The 20002-nt window shown below is 42.4% G+C and overlaps 1 protein-coding gene across 4 annotated transcripts in view; it reads right to left on the bottom strand.

Moving 5' to 3' along the window:
• Window positions 1-20002, bottom strand: part of dgkzb (diacylglycerol kinase, zeta b) — a 78813-nt gene that overhangs the window by 31159 nt on the left and 27652 nt on the right. For all 4 annotated transcript variants that reach the window (XM_031801741.1, XM_031801740.1, XM_020456405.2 and 1 more), the window contains exons 2-4: window positions 1939-2047; window positions 1480-1575; window positions 8-85 (exon numbers count right to left, since the gene is read on the bottom strand). In XM_031801741.1, coding sequence (XP_031657601.1) covers window positions 8-85; window positions 1480-1575; window positions 1939-2047 — 283 coding nt within the window. The remainder of the gene's footprint in view (window positions 1-7; window positions 86-1479; window positions 1576-1938; window positions 2048-20002) is intronic.

Below are 20002 nucleotides of genomic sequence, written 5' to 3' on the forward strand. Positions count from 1 at the left end.
TAGTCACCTTTTCTAGCTGCTCGATACACATGGTGTGGACTGCTATTTTGCAGCCAGCACATTTCTTCCTCGCCACTGACTTTTGCTGTGGTAGAATCACAGAGATAATATTTAGCTTTATTTGGCCAATGCTAATAATAAACCAGATGGTAATTCTCATGAAGAAAAATTGTGTGACTTGCTTCAGCTCTTTAAAAGTATGTTTTTCAGCTCATTAAACATTTACATGTTGTGTTTATATTTTTGTCCAGTGTAGTTTAATTGGACAAGGAGCAGGACCATTTTGAATAGCTACCTCTGTATTGCTATGGTTCTCATTCAAACCCATGTTCATTTATGCACATTTTTGTATGGCTATAGTTCAAAAAGTAGATGTAATATCAGACATATTTCACCAGTCTATGGCCCTTATTTGCCATTGAAATGCATTGGTATCCATAGCAATGGCTCCATTTGTGCTGCTCAATAACAAGACAATAGAGCTGTTAGCTGACATTAGCTAGCTATTGTCACGTTAAACCACTGGTTCTCAATCCTGGTCCTGGGGACCCAAAGGGGTGCACAATGTTGTTTTTGCCATAGCACTACACAGCTGATTCAAATGATAAACTCATCAAAAGGCCTGATTTGAATCAGGTGTGTAGTGCTGGGGCAAAAACTAAACTGTGCACCCCTTTGGGTCCCCAGGACCAGGATTGAGAACCACTGCTCTAAACTATTGATTGGTAGAAGAGACTTTTGTTATGACTTCAGATTTGAATAACAGAAGTAGACCAAGATGTCATACCTCTCTAACTTTTTGCCTAACTTGTTGGGAAAATTGTAAAAATATCAGTTGTTTATAAAAAGTTTGAGAAAATGTTGATGTGGTTACATTTTTTTTACTGATTTAAGATTTGAAAAGCAGAGAAGTAGAGAAAGATTTGATATTCTCTAACCTTTTGTCTAACTTGTTTCGGGAAAGTGGTCAAAGGAGTTGTTTTGTGTCAAAAGTTGCATTGTTGCATTCACAGTGAATGGAATGTTGGAAGTTGTGATCTCACAATGGACGCTTTAGAACGTTGAAGAAATCCCATGAAAGCGGATGAAGTTTAATAAAAAATTTAAAACTATAAATAGTATCAAATAGCTGTATACAAGCACACTATTCCAGACCAGTTTGCACATTTAAAATTTTGAAGGGTGTTTCTAGTTTAAACTGTATGAGGAGTAGTGTTGCAAAAAAGAATAACTATAAGTCAGAAATATGTGCTACAATATTTAAAAGTGTGGCTGATTTTGCACACTACACTAATAAATCATATTCTATTGAAAATGTACCCAAAAGAATGCTGCAATAACGTACTACTGTAACAATCTCAATAATCTAAAATACACTTTTATAAACGATACCATGCAGATTAGTCTTTCTGTGAATAACAGAGGGTGCTCAAACACATTATTTCGTCCTAGTGCAGTTCAGTTGCAGTGAAGGCTCACCATTGTCTTTGTGACGCAGTACTGCTCTCCAACGTAACAGACGTCTCCTGAGACACTGGTCTCAAACCAGATATGGTCCCCAAACTGGGCATTATCCTGGGAGGACAGAGAATATAATATGGAAGTAATTTTAGGTTGGACAAATGTCACCAGTATTCAGTTTTTATCTCAGATGAAAATGCTACTGTATATTTGGTTGGGCAGCGATCCCCATTTCACCTCTTTTGTCTCATTTCACCTCTTTTTGTCTCCGCATTTAGATATGTCTAAAACCTGTGTGAACACACGCAACTAAGCAAATCTTCACCATAGCATTTCTGTTGTTCAAAATCAGTTTTTTGAGGTTCCATGAGGACAACGTAACAAGAAAAGGCCCAATTGTGCTATTTCTGGAATCTCTGCTGTAGCGGCCTTGAATGGGACCTTTCTAAACCGTTATACACCGGAGGCTATACTCACACTCCAGTCGACAGTGTTGCAGTTCTCTCGAAGTGGGTCAGTCTTGCCTGGGGCTGAGGCGCTGGGCTGGGCTGCCAAGTGTTGGAGGCCTGACTTAGCGATAGCTTTCCTGAAACAAAACAATAAATAATCTGGCCTTTTAAAAGGTTCTGCAGTACAGTACAACACCCAAGGCTGTGCTTTTAAACCAAATTTAAAAACAATTGCAGGCACCCGAGAAATGCATTTAGTTAGCTTGAGGTGAAACTATTTCACCATCCTGTACATTGAATGGACTTCATCAATTGACCCTTCAGATATCCAATGAAGTATTGATCAACATCACCATATACATTTTATCAAACCACTGAAACACATTTATAGGCATTATACTCTGTGTGTGTGTCCATGTGTGCATGTGGGTTTTCAAGAGCAGAAAACACACAAGATCTTCCTCCTCAGCTATTATACAAACATTTTCGACCGACACTAGTGATAGTCAGTCCGTTCGTCACTATCGAGACCTTTGTCTCAGGCCCTTCCGCCTATAAGACTGGTAGAGAGACTAGCAATGCTAACTAAGAGATCAATGCTGTAGCAGTGTTACTCAGCTCCAACCAGCTAGCGCTACTTTGTGAGCGGTGCCGCTATTGAGGTAGCTCTATGGAGGTTGTCATTATGGGCTGGGGAATGAGAATGACAGGACAGCACATACAGTGGGGAGAACAAGTATTTGATACACTGCCGATTTTGCAAGTTTTCCTACTTACTAAGCATGTAGATGTCTGTAATTTTTATCATAGGTACACTTCAACTGTGAGAGACGGAATCTAAAACAAAATCCAGAAAATCACATTGTATGATTTTGCATTTTATTGCATGACATAAGTATTTGATACATCAGAAAAGCAGAACTTAATATTTGGTATAGAAACCTTTGTTTGCAATTACAGAGATCATATGTTTCCTGTAGTTCTTGACCAGGTTTGCACACACTGCAGCAGGGATTTTGGCCCACTCCTCCATACAGACCTTCTCCAGATCCTTCAGGTTTCGGGGCTGTCGCTGGGCAATACGGACTTTCAGTTCCCTCCAAAGATTTTCTATTGGGTTCAGGTCTGGAGACTGGCTAGGCCACTCCAGGACCTTGAGATGCTTTTTACGGAGCCACTCCTTAGTTGCCCTGGCTGTGTGTTTCGGGTCGTTGTCATGCTGGAAGACCCAGCCACGACCCATCTTCAATGCTCTTACTGAGGGAAGGAGGTTGCTGGCCATGATCTTGCGATACATGGCCCCATCCATCCTCCCCTCAATACGGTGCAGTCGTCCTGTCCCCTTTGCAGAAAAGCATCCCCAAAGAATGATGTTTCCACCTCCATGCTTCACGGTTAGGATGGTGTTCTTGGGGTTGTACTCATCCTTCTTCTTCCTCAAAACACGGCGAGTGGAGTTTAGACCAAAAAGCTCTATTTTTGTCTCATCAGATCACATGACCTTCTCCCATTCCTCCTCTGGATCATCCAGATGGTCATTGGCAAACTTCAGACGGGCCTGGACATGCACTGGCTTGAGCAGGGGGACCTTGCGTGCACTGCAGGATTTTAATCCATGACGGCATAGTGTGTTACTAATGGTTTTCTTTGAGACTGTGGTCCCAGCTCTCTTCAGGTCATTGACCAGGTCCTGCCGTGTAGTTCTGGGCTGATCCCTCACCTTCCTCATGATCATTGATGCCCCACGAAGTGAGATCTTGCATGGAGCCCCAGACCGAGGCTGATTGACCATCATCTTGAACTTCTTCCGTTTTCTAATAACAGTTGTTGCCTTCTCACCAAGCTGCTTGCCTATTGTCCTGTAGCCCATCCCAGCCTTGTGCAGGTCTACAATTTTATCCCTGATGTGGAGAGGTTGGAGTCTGTTTGATTGAGTGTGTGGACAGCTGTCTTTTATACAGGTAACAAGGTAACAAGTTCAAACAGGTGCAGTTAATACAGGTAATGAGTGGAGAACTGGAGGGATTCTTAATGAAAAATGAACAGGTCTGTGAGAGCCAGAATTCTTACTGGTTTGTAGGTGATCAAATACTTGTGTCATGCAATAAAATGCAAAATAATTACTTAAAAATCATACAATGTGATTTTCTAGATTTTTGTTTTAGATTCCGTCTCTCACAGTTGAAGTGTACCTATGATAAAAATGACAGACCCCTACATGCTTTGTAAGTAGGAAAACCTGCTAAAATCGGCAGTGTATCAAATACTTGTTCTCCCCACTGTATGAGGAGTACATCTGATATGGGGTAGGTTCATTATACCATAAGAACTAGAGACTATTTGTTAGTATTTAAGCAAAATAGGTGGTCTCTGGGAGCTTTTGGATAGGCCTAACCTATGTCACAAATGTTTGCCTTAGAAAATATCACCACAGGAGTTATGAGCATTGTCACAAAAAAAACAACGTTCCTCCTCAAATTAAAAGGACAGTGAGATAGTACTATCACAAAACAAGACAAAGCAGCTTGCTACCACAGATTCACTCAGGAGTTACGATGGAAGAACTCTAACAAAGATGGGACCCTGTCTGATGGAGGTAATGGACTACATACAGAAGGAACCCACTCCATGTCTCCAGCCGGGGGTCGTAGTAGGCCCCCAGGGCAGAGCTGAGTGAACCTGCTGAGTGGCTCCTGCAGAAGACGGGGTGGCTGAGGTAGACGGTCGAGCTCCGGCGGTTGGGCAGTGGATTCCCCCTCCCTGGCCAGGGGCTGCCTGCTTTGGAGATGGTAGCGATTCGCCGCTGCCTTAACAGTCTGGAGCGCCCGCTGTAGCGGCCGTATGGCGTGGCCTCACCCTGCGAGAGACGGGACGAGTTTCTCCGCAGGCAGCGGGGGGCGCGTATGAGGGGCCGAGATGAGGAGACTCTCTCGGCCACCACCCCCAGCGGCGACGGGGAATGTTGGGTAAGCCACCAGGAAGTGTCCTCTATTTCCCTGTCGGAAACGTCAACCTCCTCCACTACTTCAGCCTGGTGCTGGAGCTCCTCGTCGGGGTCGAAGAGCTGGCTGTCCTCGGAAAGGCTGTGGTCGTCGTCGTTGCTGTCGCCGTCTGAGTGTAGGGTGCTGGAGCGGGACAGGGCCCTGCTGCCACCTCCACTGCCCCTCATCTCCACCTGCTGCTCCCCAGCTGGCAGGTACAGGTTCCCCCTTCCCCCACCCTCCTCCTCCTCAGTCATCTGGATAAGGCTGGCCAGCAGCATCGAGGGCCCCAGCAGGTGCGTGTCGATGGTGCGCAGCTTGCGGTGGCGCACAGCGAAGCGCGGGTTCATGCTGAGCGTGGTGGTACTTGAGCGTCTCCGGACATGGCTGCTGGAGGATGACTTGGAGTAGGATGATTTGGCATAGCCGGCCACCTTGGCCAGCCGGCCGCCCCCCGTGCAGCAACCCCCCGCCAGCGGGAGCTCCTGTAGCTGGGCGCTGGAGCGGCGCCGTTGGGCCAGAACGGCTGAGGGGAGGCCCACTCTAGAGCGCCGGCGAGCCTTACTGGTCGGCACGGCAACACTGGGGCGGCGGTTACTGCAGCAATAGTCCAGCTCCGCCTCTTCCTCGTCCCGCGAGCCCGTCTCCTTCCTCTTAAAGTGGCGGCGGAAAAAGGTATCCATGGTAGCCTGAGGGAGATACTGCCCTTTTTTAAATACTCCTTTGTGGCTGTTGGTGCAGAAATGAGTCCATAAGCTTGGGTTACAGAATTAGACACCACCACCTACTGCTATCTTAAGAAAGCAATACTGTGTGCATGGGTATATAATACCAGTGAGAAAAAAGCAATACGAAGGGCATGGTTATATGAACTGGAGGAAGTTAAGTCATACTTGCCAGTTTCTGAAATAGATCATAGATATATGAAGACCTTTCAGTGTCCATTACGCAGTCATACTATATTATTTGATACGTGCTGGGATTATAAGTAAACGTAGAAAGAAATACATATGGACAGGTCGTCTCAACTGAACCGGATATAGCTGGGTCTAACTGGGTTCGTTCCATGACTGCACCTCTCCTTTTGATTTGAATGAAACCTTTCATACATGTTAGTCCATGGTGGAAGTTGTCACAAGGTGACTTTTTGTAATGATAAAACATACAAGAGGTAGAGGTGCTTAAAGTTGACACATTTTGCATAGGGCAATTCCACGATAAGGGTTTGAAAAAATCTCTTTTGGTTATTGAACTCCAGTAATTGAAGTGGATTTACACCCGGTAACATAATTGCAGTAACGATTTCATCAAGGGTCCCTGATCTGTACTACACAGAAATTCATAATTATGGATATGAACGTCATTCTTTTCAAAAATCTAATCAAATTTTACTTGTCACATACACATGGTTAGCAGATGTTAATGCGAGAGTAGCGAAATGCTTGTGCTTCTAGTTCCGACCACTTGGTAATATCTAACAAGTAATCTAAGAATTTTACAACAACTAACTTATACATGAATATATGAATAAGAATATGTACATAAAAACATATGAATGAGCGATGGCCGAACGGCATAGGCAAGATGCAGTAGATGGTATAGAGTACAGTATATACATATGAGATGAGTAATGTAGGGTATGTAAACATTATATAAAGTGGCATTGTTTAAAGTTGCTAGTGATACATTTATTACATCAATTTTACGTGGTTGAAGTGGCTAGAAATGAGTCAGTATGTTGGCAGCAGCCACTCAATGTTAGTGATGGCTGTTTAACAGTCTGATGGCCTTGAGATGTGGTGTATCCTAAATAGGTACACAAAGGTATTAATATGCAACATTCTCCTTTGTATATGTGGGCATTATTCTACACACTGGATATTATTTTAATGAGCTCCACCACCAAAAAATACCAAATTTGGTTGTTCCGGATCGGACCGGAATCAGAGACATCTGTTTCACAAGTTTGATCATCAAAGTCCAGTACAGTAGAAATGAGTACAGTAAAGTACAGCATAGTAGAGCAGAGTTCAGTACAGTAATGTATAGTTCAGCACAGCACAGTATAGTTCAGTACAGTACTTTATAGTGTACGCAACTCGTGTGCTCTACTGTGTACTGTACTGAAGAACACTCCACTCTATTCTACTTTACAGTATAGTACAGGACCGTACTGTACAGAAATATCCTCTACTTTTCTTTACTCTACTGTAATGTACTGTACTGTGCTGTCCAAACTTGTGAAACATAGACATCTATGATTGGTTCATATTTGGTCCCGTCCGGAACAGACCAAATCTATACCAATCATGGATGTCTATGTTCGGGCCAAATGAAGGCCGGTCCAGAAGTCTGTGGAAGTTGAAATCAAGGCTGGTCCAAATTTCAGTTATGTGAAATGTTGGTGCCATTAATTGGAGAGAGAGTGAGAGCAGATGGTTTGTCCACACTCTTGCTTTAACCACCAGATGACAGAAAGAAAACAGTTATCAGCTGAACAAAACAGTATGCGAGTGGAAGGGAGGACAGTGGGTGGTGACCCAACTGTGGATTGTGACTACTGTGGTTTTCCATCAGAAATTCTGTTCCCAATTTGTTAACAGAATGTTGAGTTTTAATCTCTTAATAATTCATAAACTATATTGATATTAGTAAAAACACTATAAATAAATGATAGGTCTAACTTAACTTGTTACTTCTGTGAACTTTCATTATCCTCCCTCTAAATGAAGGAGAGAAATTAGAAAATATCTTAAAGATATATGGGGTTTTGGGAACAGAATTTCAAAGCACAAAGCAAAAGTTCCCTAAATTTACATAAACCCAAAAAATCTCAAACTAGATATGTGTTGATATTAGTTGGCAGTGGTCTTTACTTCAACATTATTGTGTTTTGATGTATTTCTAATACCTTTTCAGACTTTTTCTGGTAGATGTGACCCAACAGCCTCTCTCTCTCTCCATGTTCAGGCCAGTTCTGGCCAAAGACTCTCCCACTGTAGCTACCCGCTGCTCGCTCGTTAGCTGTACACTAGCATGCTGACTAGACCGGCCATGTTGGGTACTCACGTTATTCAATCATTTCATCCAAACGGGTGTCGGTGTTGCCAGGCCCTAAAATATTAACTTGATTCTAATTTAGACACTTTACGGGCTGCAAGTCCCACCTCTCCCATCTACTCATTGGTTTTCATGAGTGTACTAACGCATGTGGGTGATTGAAAGATGAACAAGGAGTGATTTATCAAAGAAAACTAACTAAGTTTATCTGTGGTTTATCTGTGGATTAATTTTCAGAGTAGAGAACACAATACTTTGTATGACGGAAAATGGAACAAAATGCTACAAAAATCCATTAAAAAAAAGGACCATATGCATTTCAGGTAAAATAACAAGCCAATGTTTATCTCCCAGGACAAATTAGCTAGCAACAGCAAGCTAACTACATGTCCATGAATGTTTCATGTGTGTTTCAACCTGTCCCCAAATTAATATAGTAGGTTCACAGTTGTCTTTGGTATTTTAACATGCGTGTCATGAATGCGTCTGGTGGGGACAGACAAAATCAACATGCGCATGATGGCGCATGCGAATGCACGCGCAGAGACGTTTTGGTCAAGGTGTAAGGATCTTGCTAACGATCATCAGCGTATATCATCACATTGACTTTTGACTGCCTTTTCTGATATACTCAAATGCCAGCCACATGCCATTTAAATTAAGAGCTCTATAAATGTGGATTTTCGTATCGTAGTGTACGCGCACACGCACACTGAAATATGGATGTGTGAGGTACATACGTAGAAGGTGGGTTGTAGGCCTATTGATTTGGTGATACTTTGCTCAGTGTTGAATATGGAGTGAGTGTTATGTTTGTCTCCTGTGGCTTTCTCTAGATGTATAATGGGAGGCAGGTGGACTGTTAGACGGGAGTGACATAACAGCTTGTTATGTAGCACTATATTGGATCACTCCAATATGGGATCCTTCCGTGCGGCAGGATACATTCCAAGTAAGAATTTCAGATTAGTCCCGTGTACCCGGGTAGTACTGCAGCTGACCCCCTTAAAGAGCTGCCGCCGCACTACTTCCACCTCTTCCTTTTCTCTGCTCATTCCAGAGAGGATTTGCTTGGTAAGAGGTCTATGTTAGAGTGTATAAGTGCAGAAGTATACCCACAACTATTCAATAGCTTGGAGCAGCTAGCTAGCCTCCCCATCAGTGTGTTCTGCTGTCCTCCCACTTGGTTAGGCTTGTGCCATCTCGTTTGGGTTTCGACCATGTTTTTATTACTTGTGACAGTGTACCAACCTGGGCGATACTTGGTTTGGTCTACCAGTACTGCGGCACTGAGGGTTTATATTAGTTGTCTCTGTGACTTGTCTGTCCACTGATCGGGAAATTGCAGTACTCTCCTGAGAGTGAACTAGGTGTCGCGAGGTGCACCACGTTTCACCTCTCACAGGGCGCAGCCATCTTGCCTTGTGTGTTTCCACGGTGACCGAGCTATGCAAAGTAGCTAGCTTAACGAGAGGTGACAATCAATCTTTACTATTATACAGTATTGAGCAGCATTTTACACTGTTGGCTTAATTATTTCCACAAGGAAAAGGTACAGCAATTCATTTTTTAGAAAGAGTCGGGTCTCTGGGTGGGCCACTCAAGGACATTGAGACTTGTCCAGTTTCATCATAGTGTTTGATGGTTGTTGTGACTGCACTTTAAGAAACTTTCAAAGTTCTTGAAATGTACCGGATTGACTGACCTTCATGTCTTAAAGTAATGATGAACTGTCGTTTCTCTTTGCTTACTGTTCTTGCCATGGACTTGGTCTTTTACCAAAAATAGGGCTATCTTCTGTATACCACCCCTACCTTGTTACAACCCAACTGATTGGCTCAAACACATTAAGAGGGAAAGAAATTCCACAAATGAACTTTTAACAAGACGCACCTGTTAATTGAAATGCATTCCAGGTGACTACTTCATTAAGCTGGTTGAGGAAATGCCAAGAGGGTGGCTACTTTGAAGAATCTCAAATATATTTTGATTTGTTTACCACTTTTTTGGCTACTACGTGATTCCATATGTGTTATTTCATATTTTTGATTTCTTCACTATTATTCTACAATGTAGAAAATAGTCAAGATAAAGAAAAACCCTTGAATTGTGTTCAAACTTTTGACTGGTACTACATATTTTTGTCAAACAGATGGAAAAGGGCTGTAAACACAACAACATGTGGAATAAGTCAAGAGGTATGAATACCTTCTGAAGGCACGGTAGATAACCAATATGGGTCATACTACATTCATCCTCATGTCCATATCAGTCCAAATCAAATGCTAAACCTTCACTTTGATCCACCTCATCGCCGCTCCATTTAAAAAGTACACACAGTAAATGAAATATGTTTCCCCTGCACAAAGGACGAGGGCAGAATGGGGTAGAATGAGGATGTGGCATCAACAAGAGCTGTGAATAATGTGAAAAAAAGGGGGAGAGGACGGGTCAAAGCCATTTCCACTGTGCCCAGTGAGGGTGAATGGACTGGCAATGAGGATAGAGGAGAGGAGAGAAGAGGACATGGTATGGGGTGGGAGGATGGAGAGAGGGAGAAAAACCATATGAAAAGAATAAATCAGCTGCAAATGGAGAGGAAGTCAAATGCGGTGTTAAGTAACCACATCAGAATAGAGACCCTGATGCATCGTGTGTATTGGTCTACTGTATTACCGAAAAGGTCGGCTACTGGGTTTGCGTTGCCTAACTGACTACTGTGTAACTTCACGGACGTGTTTCTCAAGTGCAGTAGAAGTGGAATTGCGATATTTGCCCTACTTTCACTAAGCTATGCTTAGCTCTATTACCTCCCAGATGGAAGAATCTGGCTTTAGCGCGTTGATACTGGAGCTAGTGTCCGTTTTTGGCATTAGTGCCCATGAGGACACCCCTTCAGGGAGAAAGAGAAGGAATGGTTTAAAAAACAATAAAAAACTATTAAGCATATTCAAAAATCCCCTGTCATAAAAAAAGTCCACCGGCCGTCACTATAAGAACCCCGCCTAAGGAAATGTTATCTAGGGGAAACTCAAGAAGCTCTCATATGAGTGATATAGTGCCTTCAGAAAAGTATTCACCCCCCTTGACTTTTTCCACATTTTGTTGAGTTACAGCTTGAATTTCAAATAGAAAAAATAAAGAATTGTCATTGGTCTACACAATACCCCATAATATTATTATTAATACAAAATTCAAAAGGCACTCGCACATCTGAGCAATCTAATTTGCAGGTGCATGGCAACAGTTGAACAAGATGAAGGAAAAAGGAAACCGCACACTGCTCTTGATAGTATCACTGATATTTAATAAGCTTACGTATAGGCCTCGCGGCCTTCGTCAGAGCAGAGTCATTAAGTATTCAACCCCTTTGTTGTGGCAAGTCTTAATAAGCTCAAGAGTAAAAACGTGCTTAACAAGTCACATAATAAGTTGCATGGACTCACTCTGTGCAATAATAGTGTTTAATAGGATTTTTCAATGACTACCTCATCTCCGTGTCCCACACATATGTTGTCAAGATGAAAGAACAACTGAATGCACCGATTATGCATGTGTTTCTCTGGTGCTCATTAAGAAAAACAAGATTTCGGGGCCTCCCGAGTGGCGCAACGGTCTAAGGCACTGCATCACAATGCTATAGACGTCACTACAGACCCGGTTTCAATCCCATAAGGCGGCACACAATTGGCCCAGCGTCGTCTGGGTTGGGGGGGTGCTTTACTTGGCTCATCGCGCTCTAGTGCCTCCTTGTGGCGGGCCTGGTGCCTGCAGGCTGACCTCGGTTGTCAGGTTAACAGTGTTTCCTCCAACACATTGGTGCGGCTGGCTTCCGGGTTAAGCGGGCGGGTGTTAAGAAGCGCAGTTTGGCGAGTCAGAGGACGAATGACTCATCCTTCTCTTCCCGAGCCTTTTGGGGAGTTGCAGCAATGAGGCAAGATCGAAATTGGGGAGAAAACGGGGGGTAAAATACCAAAAGAAATTGTATTTGGGGTGTGGTTCGATGTGGTAGTTACTGATGTTTGTCCCCCATGAGACACTTCCTCAAAATAGATAACGCAATAAATCTGTAATTCATTTTGATGTCTTTGTCGAGGAGATTTTAGTTAAGCAATTTGACATCTAGCTAAGGTGTTTGGTGCAGTATTTCTCAAGTAAAAAAAATTGCAATGTGTTGCCTTATGTAAACCAATTCCAATCCACTGCATTGCAGGGCAGGTCTGTCTCACTGTCTGTGTGTTCTACGATAGAATTGGATAGAGTGCAATCACTGAATCTCTGTATCCCGTGTTAGTGGGAAAGTGAGCATTGTCAAAATCAAAACCCGACCCTCAAGTACAACTCACTTACAAAACTCAGTTTTGGACGAGACGGACTATGACCAAAATGATTCTATTTATCTATTACTTTGTAGTCAATTTTGACACAAGAATTATAATGGAGCCGGAGTGGATGGCTGCCGTTTTACGGTCTCCTAACCTATTGTGCTATTGTGTGTGTCTTTTTGTAACTTATTTTGTCGTTAATGTTTCTGCCATTGTCTATTATGACCGAAAAAAGCTTCTAGATATCAGGACAGTGATTACTCACCTCGTACTGGATGAAGATTTATTCTTTAACGAGTCGGATGCGAAGGATTTACTTAAAACACCCGACAAGGCCAAAATCCACGTAATTCGCATGAGAAAGAGACGGAGATACTGGGGACGTAGGTCGGGGTGCCTTGGGTAATCTGCCTCAGTCCTATTAGCCAACGTACAATCATTGGATAACAAAATAGACGAGCTCCGATCACGAATACCCTACCAACAGGACATTAAAAACTGTAATATCTTATGTTTCACCGAGTCGTGGCTGAATGACGACATGAATAACATACAGCTGGCGGAGTTTACGCTGCATAGGCAAGATAGAACAGCCGCCTCCGGTAAGACAAGGGGTGGCGGTCTGTGTATATTTGTAAACAGCCAGCGCACGAAATCTAAGGAAGTCTCAAGGTTTTGCCCGCCAGAGGAAGAGTATCTCATGACAAGCTGTAGACCACACTATTTACCCCCCCCCCCAAAAAACAAAATATATGTATTTTTCGTAGCTGTTAATTTACCACCACAAACTGATGCTGGCACTAAAACCGCACTCAATTACCTGTATAAGGCCATAAGCAAACAGGAAAATGCTCATCCAGAGGTGGCGCTCCTAATGGCTGGGGACTTTAACGCAGGGAAAATAAAATCTGTTTTGCCTAATTTCTACCATGTTAAATGTGCAAATCAGAGGAAATCAAACTCTACATCACCTTTACTCCACACACAGAGACACATACAAAGCTCTCGCTCACCCTCCATTTGGCAAATCTGACCATAATTATATCCTCCTGTAAAAACTAAAGCAGGAAGCACCAGTGACTCGGTCAATAAAGAAGTGGTCAGATGAAGCAGATGCTAAGCTACAGGACTGTTTTGCTAGCACAGACTGGAATATGTTCTGGGATTCTTCTGATGGCATTGAGGAGTACACCACATCAGTCACTGGCTTCATCAATAACTGTTTCGATGACGTCGTCCCCACAGTGACTGTACGTACATACCCCAACCAGAAGCCATGGATTATAGGTAACATCGGCACTGAGCTAAAGTGCAGAGCTGACGCTTTCAAGGAGTGGGACTCTAACCTGGATGCTTATTAGAAATCCCGCTATGCCCTCCAACGAACCATCAAACAGGCAGAGCGTCAACACAGGACGAAGATTGAATCAAATAAGATTGAACCGGCTCAGAAGCTCGTCGGATGTGGCAGAGCTTGCAAACTATTACAGACTACAAAGGGTAGCACAGCCGCGAGCTGCCCAGTGACACGAGCGAACAGATGTGCTAAATTACTTCTATGCTCGCTTCGAGGCAAGCAACACTGAAGCATGCATGAGAGCACCAGCTGTTCCAGACGACTGTGTGATCACGCTATTCGTAGCCGATGTAAGACCTCTAAACAAGTCAACATTCACAAGGCCGCAGGGCCAGATGGATTACCAAGACGTGTACTCCGAGCATGTGCTGACCACACTGACATTTTCAACCTGTCCCTGACTGAGTCTGTAATACCAACATGTTTCAAGCAGACCACCGTAGTCCCTGAACCCAAGGACACAAAAGGTAACCTGCCTAAATGACTACCGACCCGTAGCACTCACGTCTGTAGCCATGAAGTGCTTTGAAAGGCTGGTCATGGCTAGACCAACTCCAATTTGCATACCGCACCAACAGATACACAGATGATGCAAACTCTATTGCACCCCACACTGACCTTTCCCACCTGGACACAAGGAACACCTATGTGAGAATGCCATTCTTTGACTACAGCTCAGCACCACAGTGCCCTCAAAGCTCATCACTAAGCGAAGGACCCTGGGACTAAACACCTCAACTGGATCCTGCACTTCAGTATGGTCCGCCCCCAGGTGGTAAGGGTAGGTAACAATACATCTGCCACACTGATCCTCAACAAGGGGGCCCCTCAGGGGTGCGTGCTCAGTTCCCTCCTGTACTCCCTGTTCACTCATGACTGCATTACCAGGTGCCAGGACAACAACCTATCCCTCATCAGGAGACTGAAAAGATTTGGCATGGGTCCTCAGATCCTGCAAAAGTTCTACAGTTGCACCATCGAGAGCATCCTGACTGGTTGCATCACTGCCTGGTACAGTACCTGCTTGGCCTCTGACCGCAATGCACTACAGAGGGTAGTGCGTACGGCCCAGTATATCACTAGGGCCAAGCTTCTTGCCATCCAGGACCTCTATACCAGGTGGTGTCAGAGGAAGGCCTTAAAAATTGTCAAAGACTCCAGCCACCCTAGTCATAGACTGTTCTCGCTGCTACCGCACGGCAAGCGGTGCCAGAGCACCAAGTCTAGGTCCAAAAGACTTAACAGCTTAACACCATAAGACTCATAAACAGCTAATCAAATGGCTAATCAGACTATTTGCATTCCACAATATAAGTTTTAACATGGCACACCTGTTAATTTAAATGCATTCCAGGTGACTACTTCATGAAGCTGGTTGAGAAAATACCAAGAGTGTGCAAAGCTGTCATCAAGGCAAAGGGTGGCTACTTTGAAGAATCTGAAATATAAAATATTTGGACTTATTTAACACTTTTTTGGTTACTACATGATTCCATGTGTGTTATTTAATAGTTTTGATGTCTTCACTTTTATTCTACAATGTAGAAAATAGTCAAAATAAAGAAAAACCCTGGAATGAGTAGGTGTGTCCAAACTTTTGACTGGTACTGTAAGTATTCACACCCCTGAGTAAATACATGCTTGATTCACCTTTGGCAGTAATTACAGCGGTGAGTCTTTCTGGGTAAGTCTCTAAGAGCTTTGCACACCTTGATTGTAAAATATTTGTCCATTATTCTTAATAAAAGTTTTCAAGCTCTGTCAAATTGGTTTTTCATCACTGCTTGAAAACCACTTTAAAGTCTTGCCATATATTTTCAAGTAGATTTAAGTCAAAACTGTAACTCGGCCACTCTGAAACATTCACCGTCTTCTTCACATACAGGTTTGCATAGTTGCCGCACCAGGAAGCCCATGCCTACACCCTAAATTTGAAGGAAAAAGTCTAACTCAAAGACCAAGTAACTAATGGATAATACCAGTTCAGTAAGTTGTAAGATGCAATCATTGGATGGAGCAAGGTTAGAGTCTCTCTGCTGAAGGAAGTGTTGCAGCGCCTGCAAGCCTCCAGTGTAGGATGTTAGTGTACAAGCTCTCCACATCAAAAGTGGCCAGCAGGGTGCCCTCTATCAATGAGGTCATGTGGCTAGTGTCTTTGACATAAGATGGAAGATTCTCAACCATCGGTTTAATGTGGTGATCCACAAACGTAGAAATTTTGGATGCCACAGAGTCGATTGCTGCTACAATGGGTCTAGCTGGAGGAGGAGACATTTGTTTGTGTAATTTAGTGACTGTGTAGAAAGTTGGTGACTTAGGACATTTCACACATAGAAATTCGCATTCTTTTTTGAAGATTTGTCCTGATTCCAAACAGCTTTCCACTGTGGATGAGATATTATGCTGGAATTCTAGGCTAGGGTCATAATTCAATTTGCGATAGAAGTCACATTTACATAGTTGTCGGCGACATTCATTCACATAGTCACATTTACATAGTTGTCGGCGACATTCATTCACATAGTCACATTTACATAGTTGTCGGCGACATTCATTCACATAGTCACATTTACATAGTTGTCGGCGACATTCATTCACATAGTCACATTTACATAGTTGTCGGCGACATTCATTCACATAGTCACATTTACATAGTTGTCGGCGACATTCATTCACATAGTCACATTTACATAGTTGTCGGCGACATTCATTCACATAGTCACATTTACATAGTTGTCGGCGACATTCATTCACATAGTCACATTTACATAGTTGTCGGCGACATTCATTCACATAGTCACATTTACATAGTTGTCGGCGACATTCATTCACATAGTCACATTTACATAGTTGTCGGCGACATTCATTCACATAGTCACATTTACATAGTTGTCGGCGACATTCATTCACATAGTCACATTTACATAGTTGTCGGCGACATTCATTCACATAGTCACATTTACATAGTTGTCGGCGACATTCATTCACATAGTCACATTTACATAGTTGTCGGCGACATTCATTCACATAGTCACATTTACATAGTTGTCGGCGACATTCATTCACATAGTCACATTTACATAGTTGTCGGCGACATTCATTCACATAGTCACATTTACATAGTTGTCGGCGACATTCATTCACATAGTCACATTTACATAGTTGTCGGCGACATTCATTCACATAGTCACATTTACATAGTTGTCGGCGACATTCATTCACATAGTCACATTTACATAGTTGTCGGCGACATTCATTCACATAGTCACATTTACATAGTTGTCGGCGACATTCATTCACATAGTCACATTTATTTTTTATACAAATTCCTCCTCCTTTGTCACATTTTTTTTATGATAATCAAAGGATCTGACTTTAAGAGACATTTAAGAGACTTTAGAGACATTCTCTCGTCTCTACTCAGGTTATCATAAGATTTGTGTTTTTGTTTGTCTTTCAGTAGGTTACCTACATCATTTTCAACAATCCTGCAGAAGGTTTCTATAAACTAATTGTGTTTTTGGGGGAGGTACGCATTAACCTTTTGCTCTAAACGTGGTTCTCTCAGAGTTACCAGGTACCTCAGCTGGGTTAATGGCTCCATCTCCACCTTGACTCACGGTAGGACAGGTAAGGCTATTGATTAACGCGGTATACCTATGTATACATCTCACTGAGGATAACATTTGGAGTGGAGTCATGTAAGTTTCACTCTTATCAAAGAACTCACGCAATCTCAGATTACGGAAAAACTTGAATAGATCTATCTCGACGTCAAAGTCAGTAATGTATGCAGTGGGTACAAATGACAACCCCTTATTGAGAACACTACGTTGAGCTTATGTCAGGGTCTTACTTGATAAGTTGAAGATATTTAGCTCCTTTTGGACTGGGGCCCCGTTCTGGATCTCAATTGCTAGGTATCGCGGGGTGGTAGTTGATTTCTTCCCGAAGTATGCGCCGAACCCTCTTACAGCATCCTCCATAATTTTTTTATAATTCAATGGAAGAAGTTTGGAACGACCAAGACTCCTCCTAGAGATGGCCGCCCGGCCAAACTGAGCAACGGGCGAGAAGGGCCTTGGTCACGCTAACAGAGCTATAGAGTTCCTCTGTGGAGATGGGAGAACCTTCCAGAAGGACAACCATCTCTGCAGCACTCCACCAATCAGTCCTTTATGGTAGAGTGGCCGGACGGAAGCCACTCGTCAGTAAAAGGCACATGACAGCCCGCTTGGAGTTTGCCAAAAGGCACCTAAAGGACTCTCAGAACATGAGAAACAAGATTCTCTGGTCTGATGAAACCACGATTGAACTCTTTGGCCTGAATGACAAGCATCACGTCTGGAGGAAACCTGGCACCATCCCTACGGTAAAGCATGGTGGTGGCAGCATCATGCTGTGGGAATGTTTTTCAGCGGTAGGGACTGGGAGACTAGTCAGTATCGAGGGAAAAATTAAAACTGAACGGAGCAAAGAACAGAGAGATCCTTGATGAAACCCTGCTCCAGAGCACTCAGGACCTCAGACTGGGACGAAGGTTCACCTTCCAACAGGACAACAACCCTAAACACACAGCCAACACAATGCAGGAGTGGCTTCGGGACATGTCTCCAAATGTCCTTGAGAGGCCCAACCAGAGCCCGGACTTGAACCTGATTGAACCTGAAAGTTTCTGTGCAGCAACGCTCCCCATCCAACTTGACAGCTTGAGAAGATCTGCAGAGAAGACTGGAAGAAACTCTCCAAATACAGGTGTGCCAAGTTTTATAGCCAAGAAGACTCGAGGCTGTAATCACTGCCAAAGGTGCTTCAACAAAGTACTGAGTAAAGGGTCTAAATGCTTATGTAAATGTGATTTTTTTAAATTGTTTTTGCTTTGTCATTATGGGGTAGTGTACGTAGATTGATGAGGAGAAAAAATGGTTTAATCCATTTTAGAATAAGACTAACATATCAAAATGTGGAAAAATTCATGGGGTCTGAATACTTTCCAAATGCACTGTAGGCCAATTCCCACATGTGTGAAGGGTTAAACAAGACAACAAAAAAATTCTCAGCAATTGTATTAGTATAAAATAATATAATGACCTAGTTTTTTGAAGACAATATACTGTAGCTCAGTATTTGTATTATACTGTATTTTTTGCTCATTTTTATCAAGGGACACAATCATTTTGGACCTGACTAGGTCCATAGGGATATCAAAGTCAATTTACCACTGGCAATTTACCACCAGCATTACAATGGGGTCACATGAAGCTGCGCTCTGAATTGATAATTATTTGGATGCTGCCAGCTGTGGACAGGATTGAAATAATCCAAACCCAAGGAAAAATGTGGCATACCCTCAATTCCATTTTTTCCTAATCATCTCGCATATCTCTGTTTCGAACAAAACTGACTTTATGACCACAGTTATCTTACTTAGACTTCGTAGTCAATTTTGACACTGAATGTCCCTGACTCATATCGATGCCACATAAGGAGTTGGTTTTTCAATTGAGTTGCTCTTCAAAAAGCCATTTTTCTGAGGCATACTAATAAAATATTTGAAGATAAAGAAGTATAATATTACTTATTAATGCCTCATGAGCTTAATTTAACTGTCTAACCCCATCACAACAGAAATGCACTGCAAAAAGTGAAATCTAAGCATGCCTAAATATCTTGCATCAAGATTTTTTTAATCTATATTGAGTGATAATTCTCTTAACATTTTTGTGTTCGTTTTACCATGCTAAATGATGTAATGTCATTTGTAGATAATTTAGCTTATTCTAACCTAAAAAGGTTTAATAAAAGTAACTGATCTTATTTCATAATATTTTTCAAGATAATTCAGCATAAGACAATTTAAGGTAAATTAGATTGAAAAATATCTTGAAATAAGATAAATGATTTGTATTGTGCCTTTTTTAGGTTAAAATAAGCTAAATTATCTGCTAATGACGTTAGATCATTTAACTTGGTGAAAAAGAATATTAAAAAAAAGAGAATTATCACTCAATATAAAATATTTTGTCTTACTTGTTGAAAATTATTATTATTAAGGAGTGGGCCTTCAATGTCTGGTGAATCTGTACAACAAAAGCAATTTAATGAACTGAGTAACCATTTCCAGGGGTAACATTTTTTATTTACATATTTACCTTTATTTAACTAGGCAAGTCAGTTAAAGAACAATTTCTTATTTACAATGACGGCCCAGGAACAGTGGGTTAACTGCCTTGTTCAGGGGCAGAACGACAGACTTTTACCTTCGATCTTTCAACTAGTCCAACGCTCTAACCACTAGGCTACCTGCCGCCCCACATTACAACAGTGGCCGCAGCAGTAATTTTGGGCACCGTGCCAGTGAACTAGAAC

The sequence above is a fragment of the Oncorhynchus kisutch genome, linkage group LG22 (genome assembly GCF_002021735.2).
Source record: "Oncorhynchus kisutch isolate 150728-3 linkage group LG22, Okis_V2, whole genome shotgun sequence".
Lineage (NCBI taxonomy): Eukaryota > Metazoa > Chordata > Actinopteri > Salmoniformes > Salmonidae > Oncorhynchus > Oncorhynchus kisutch.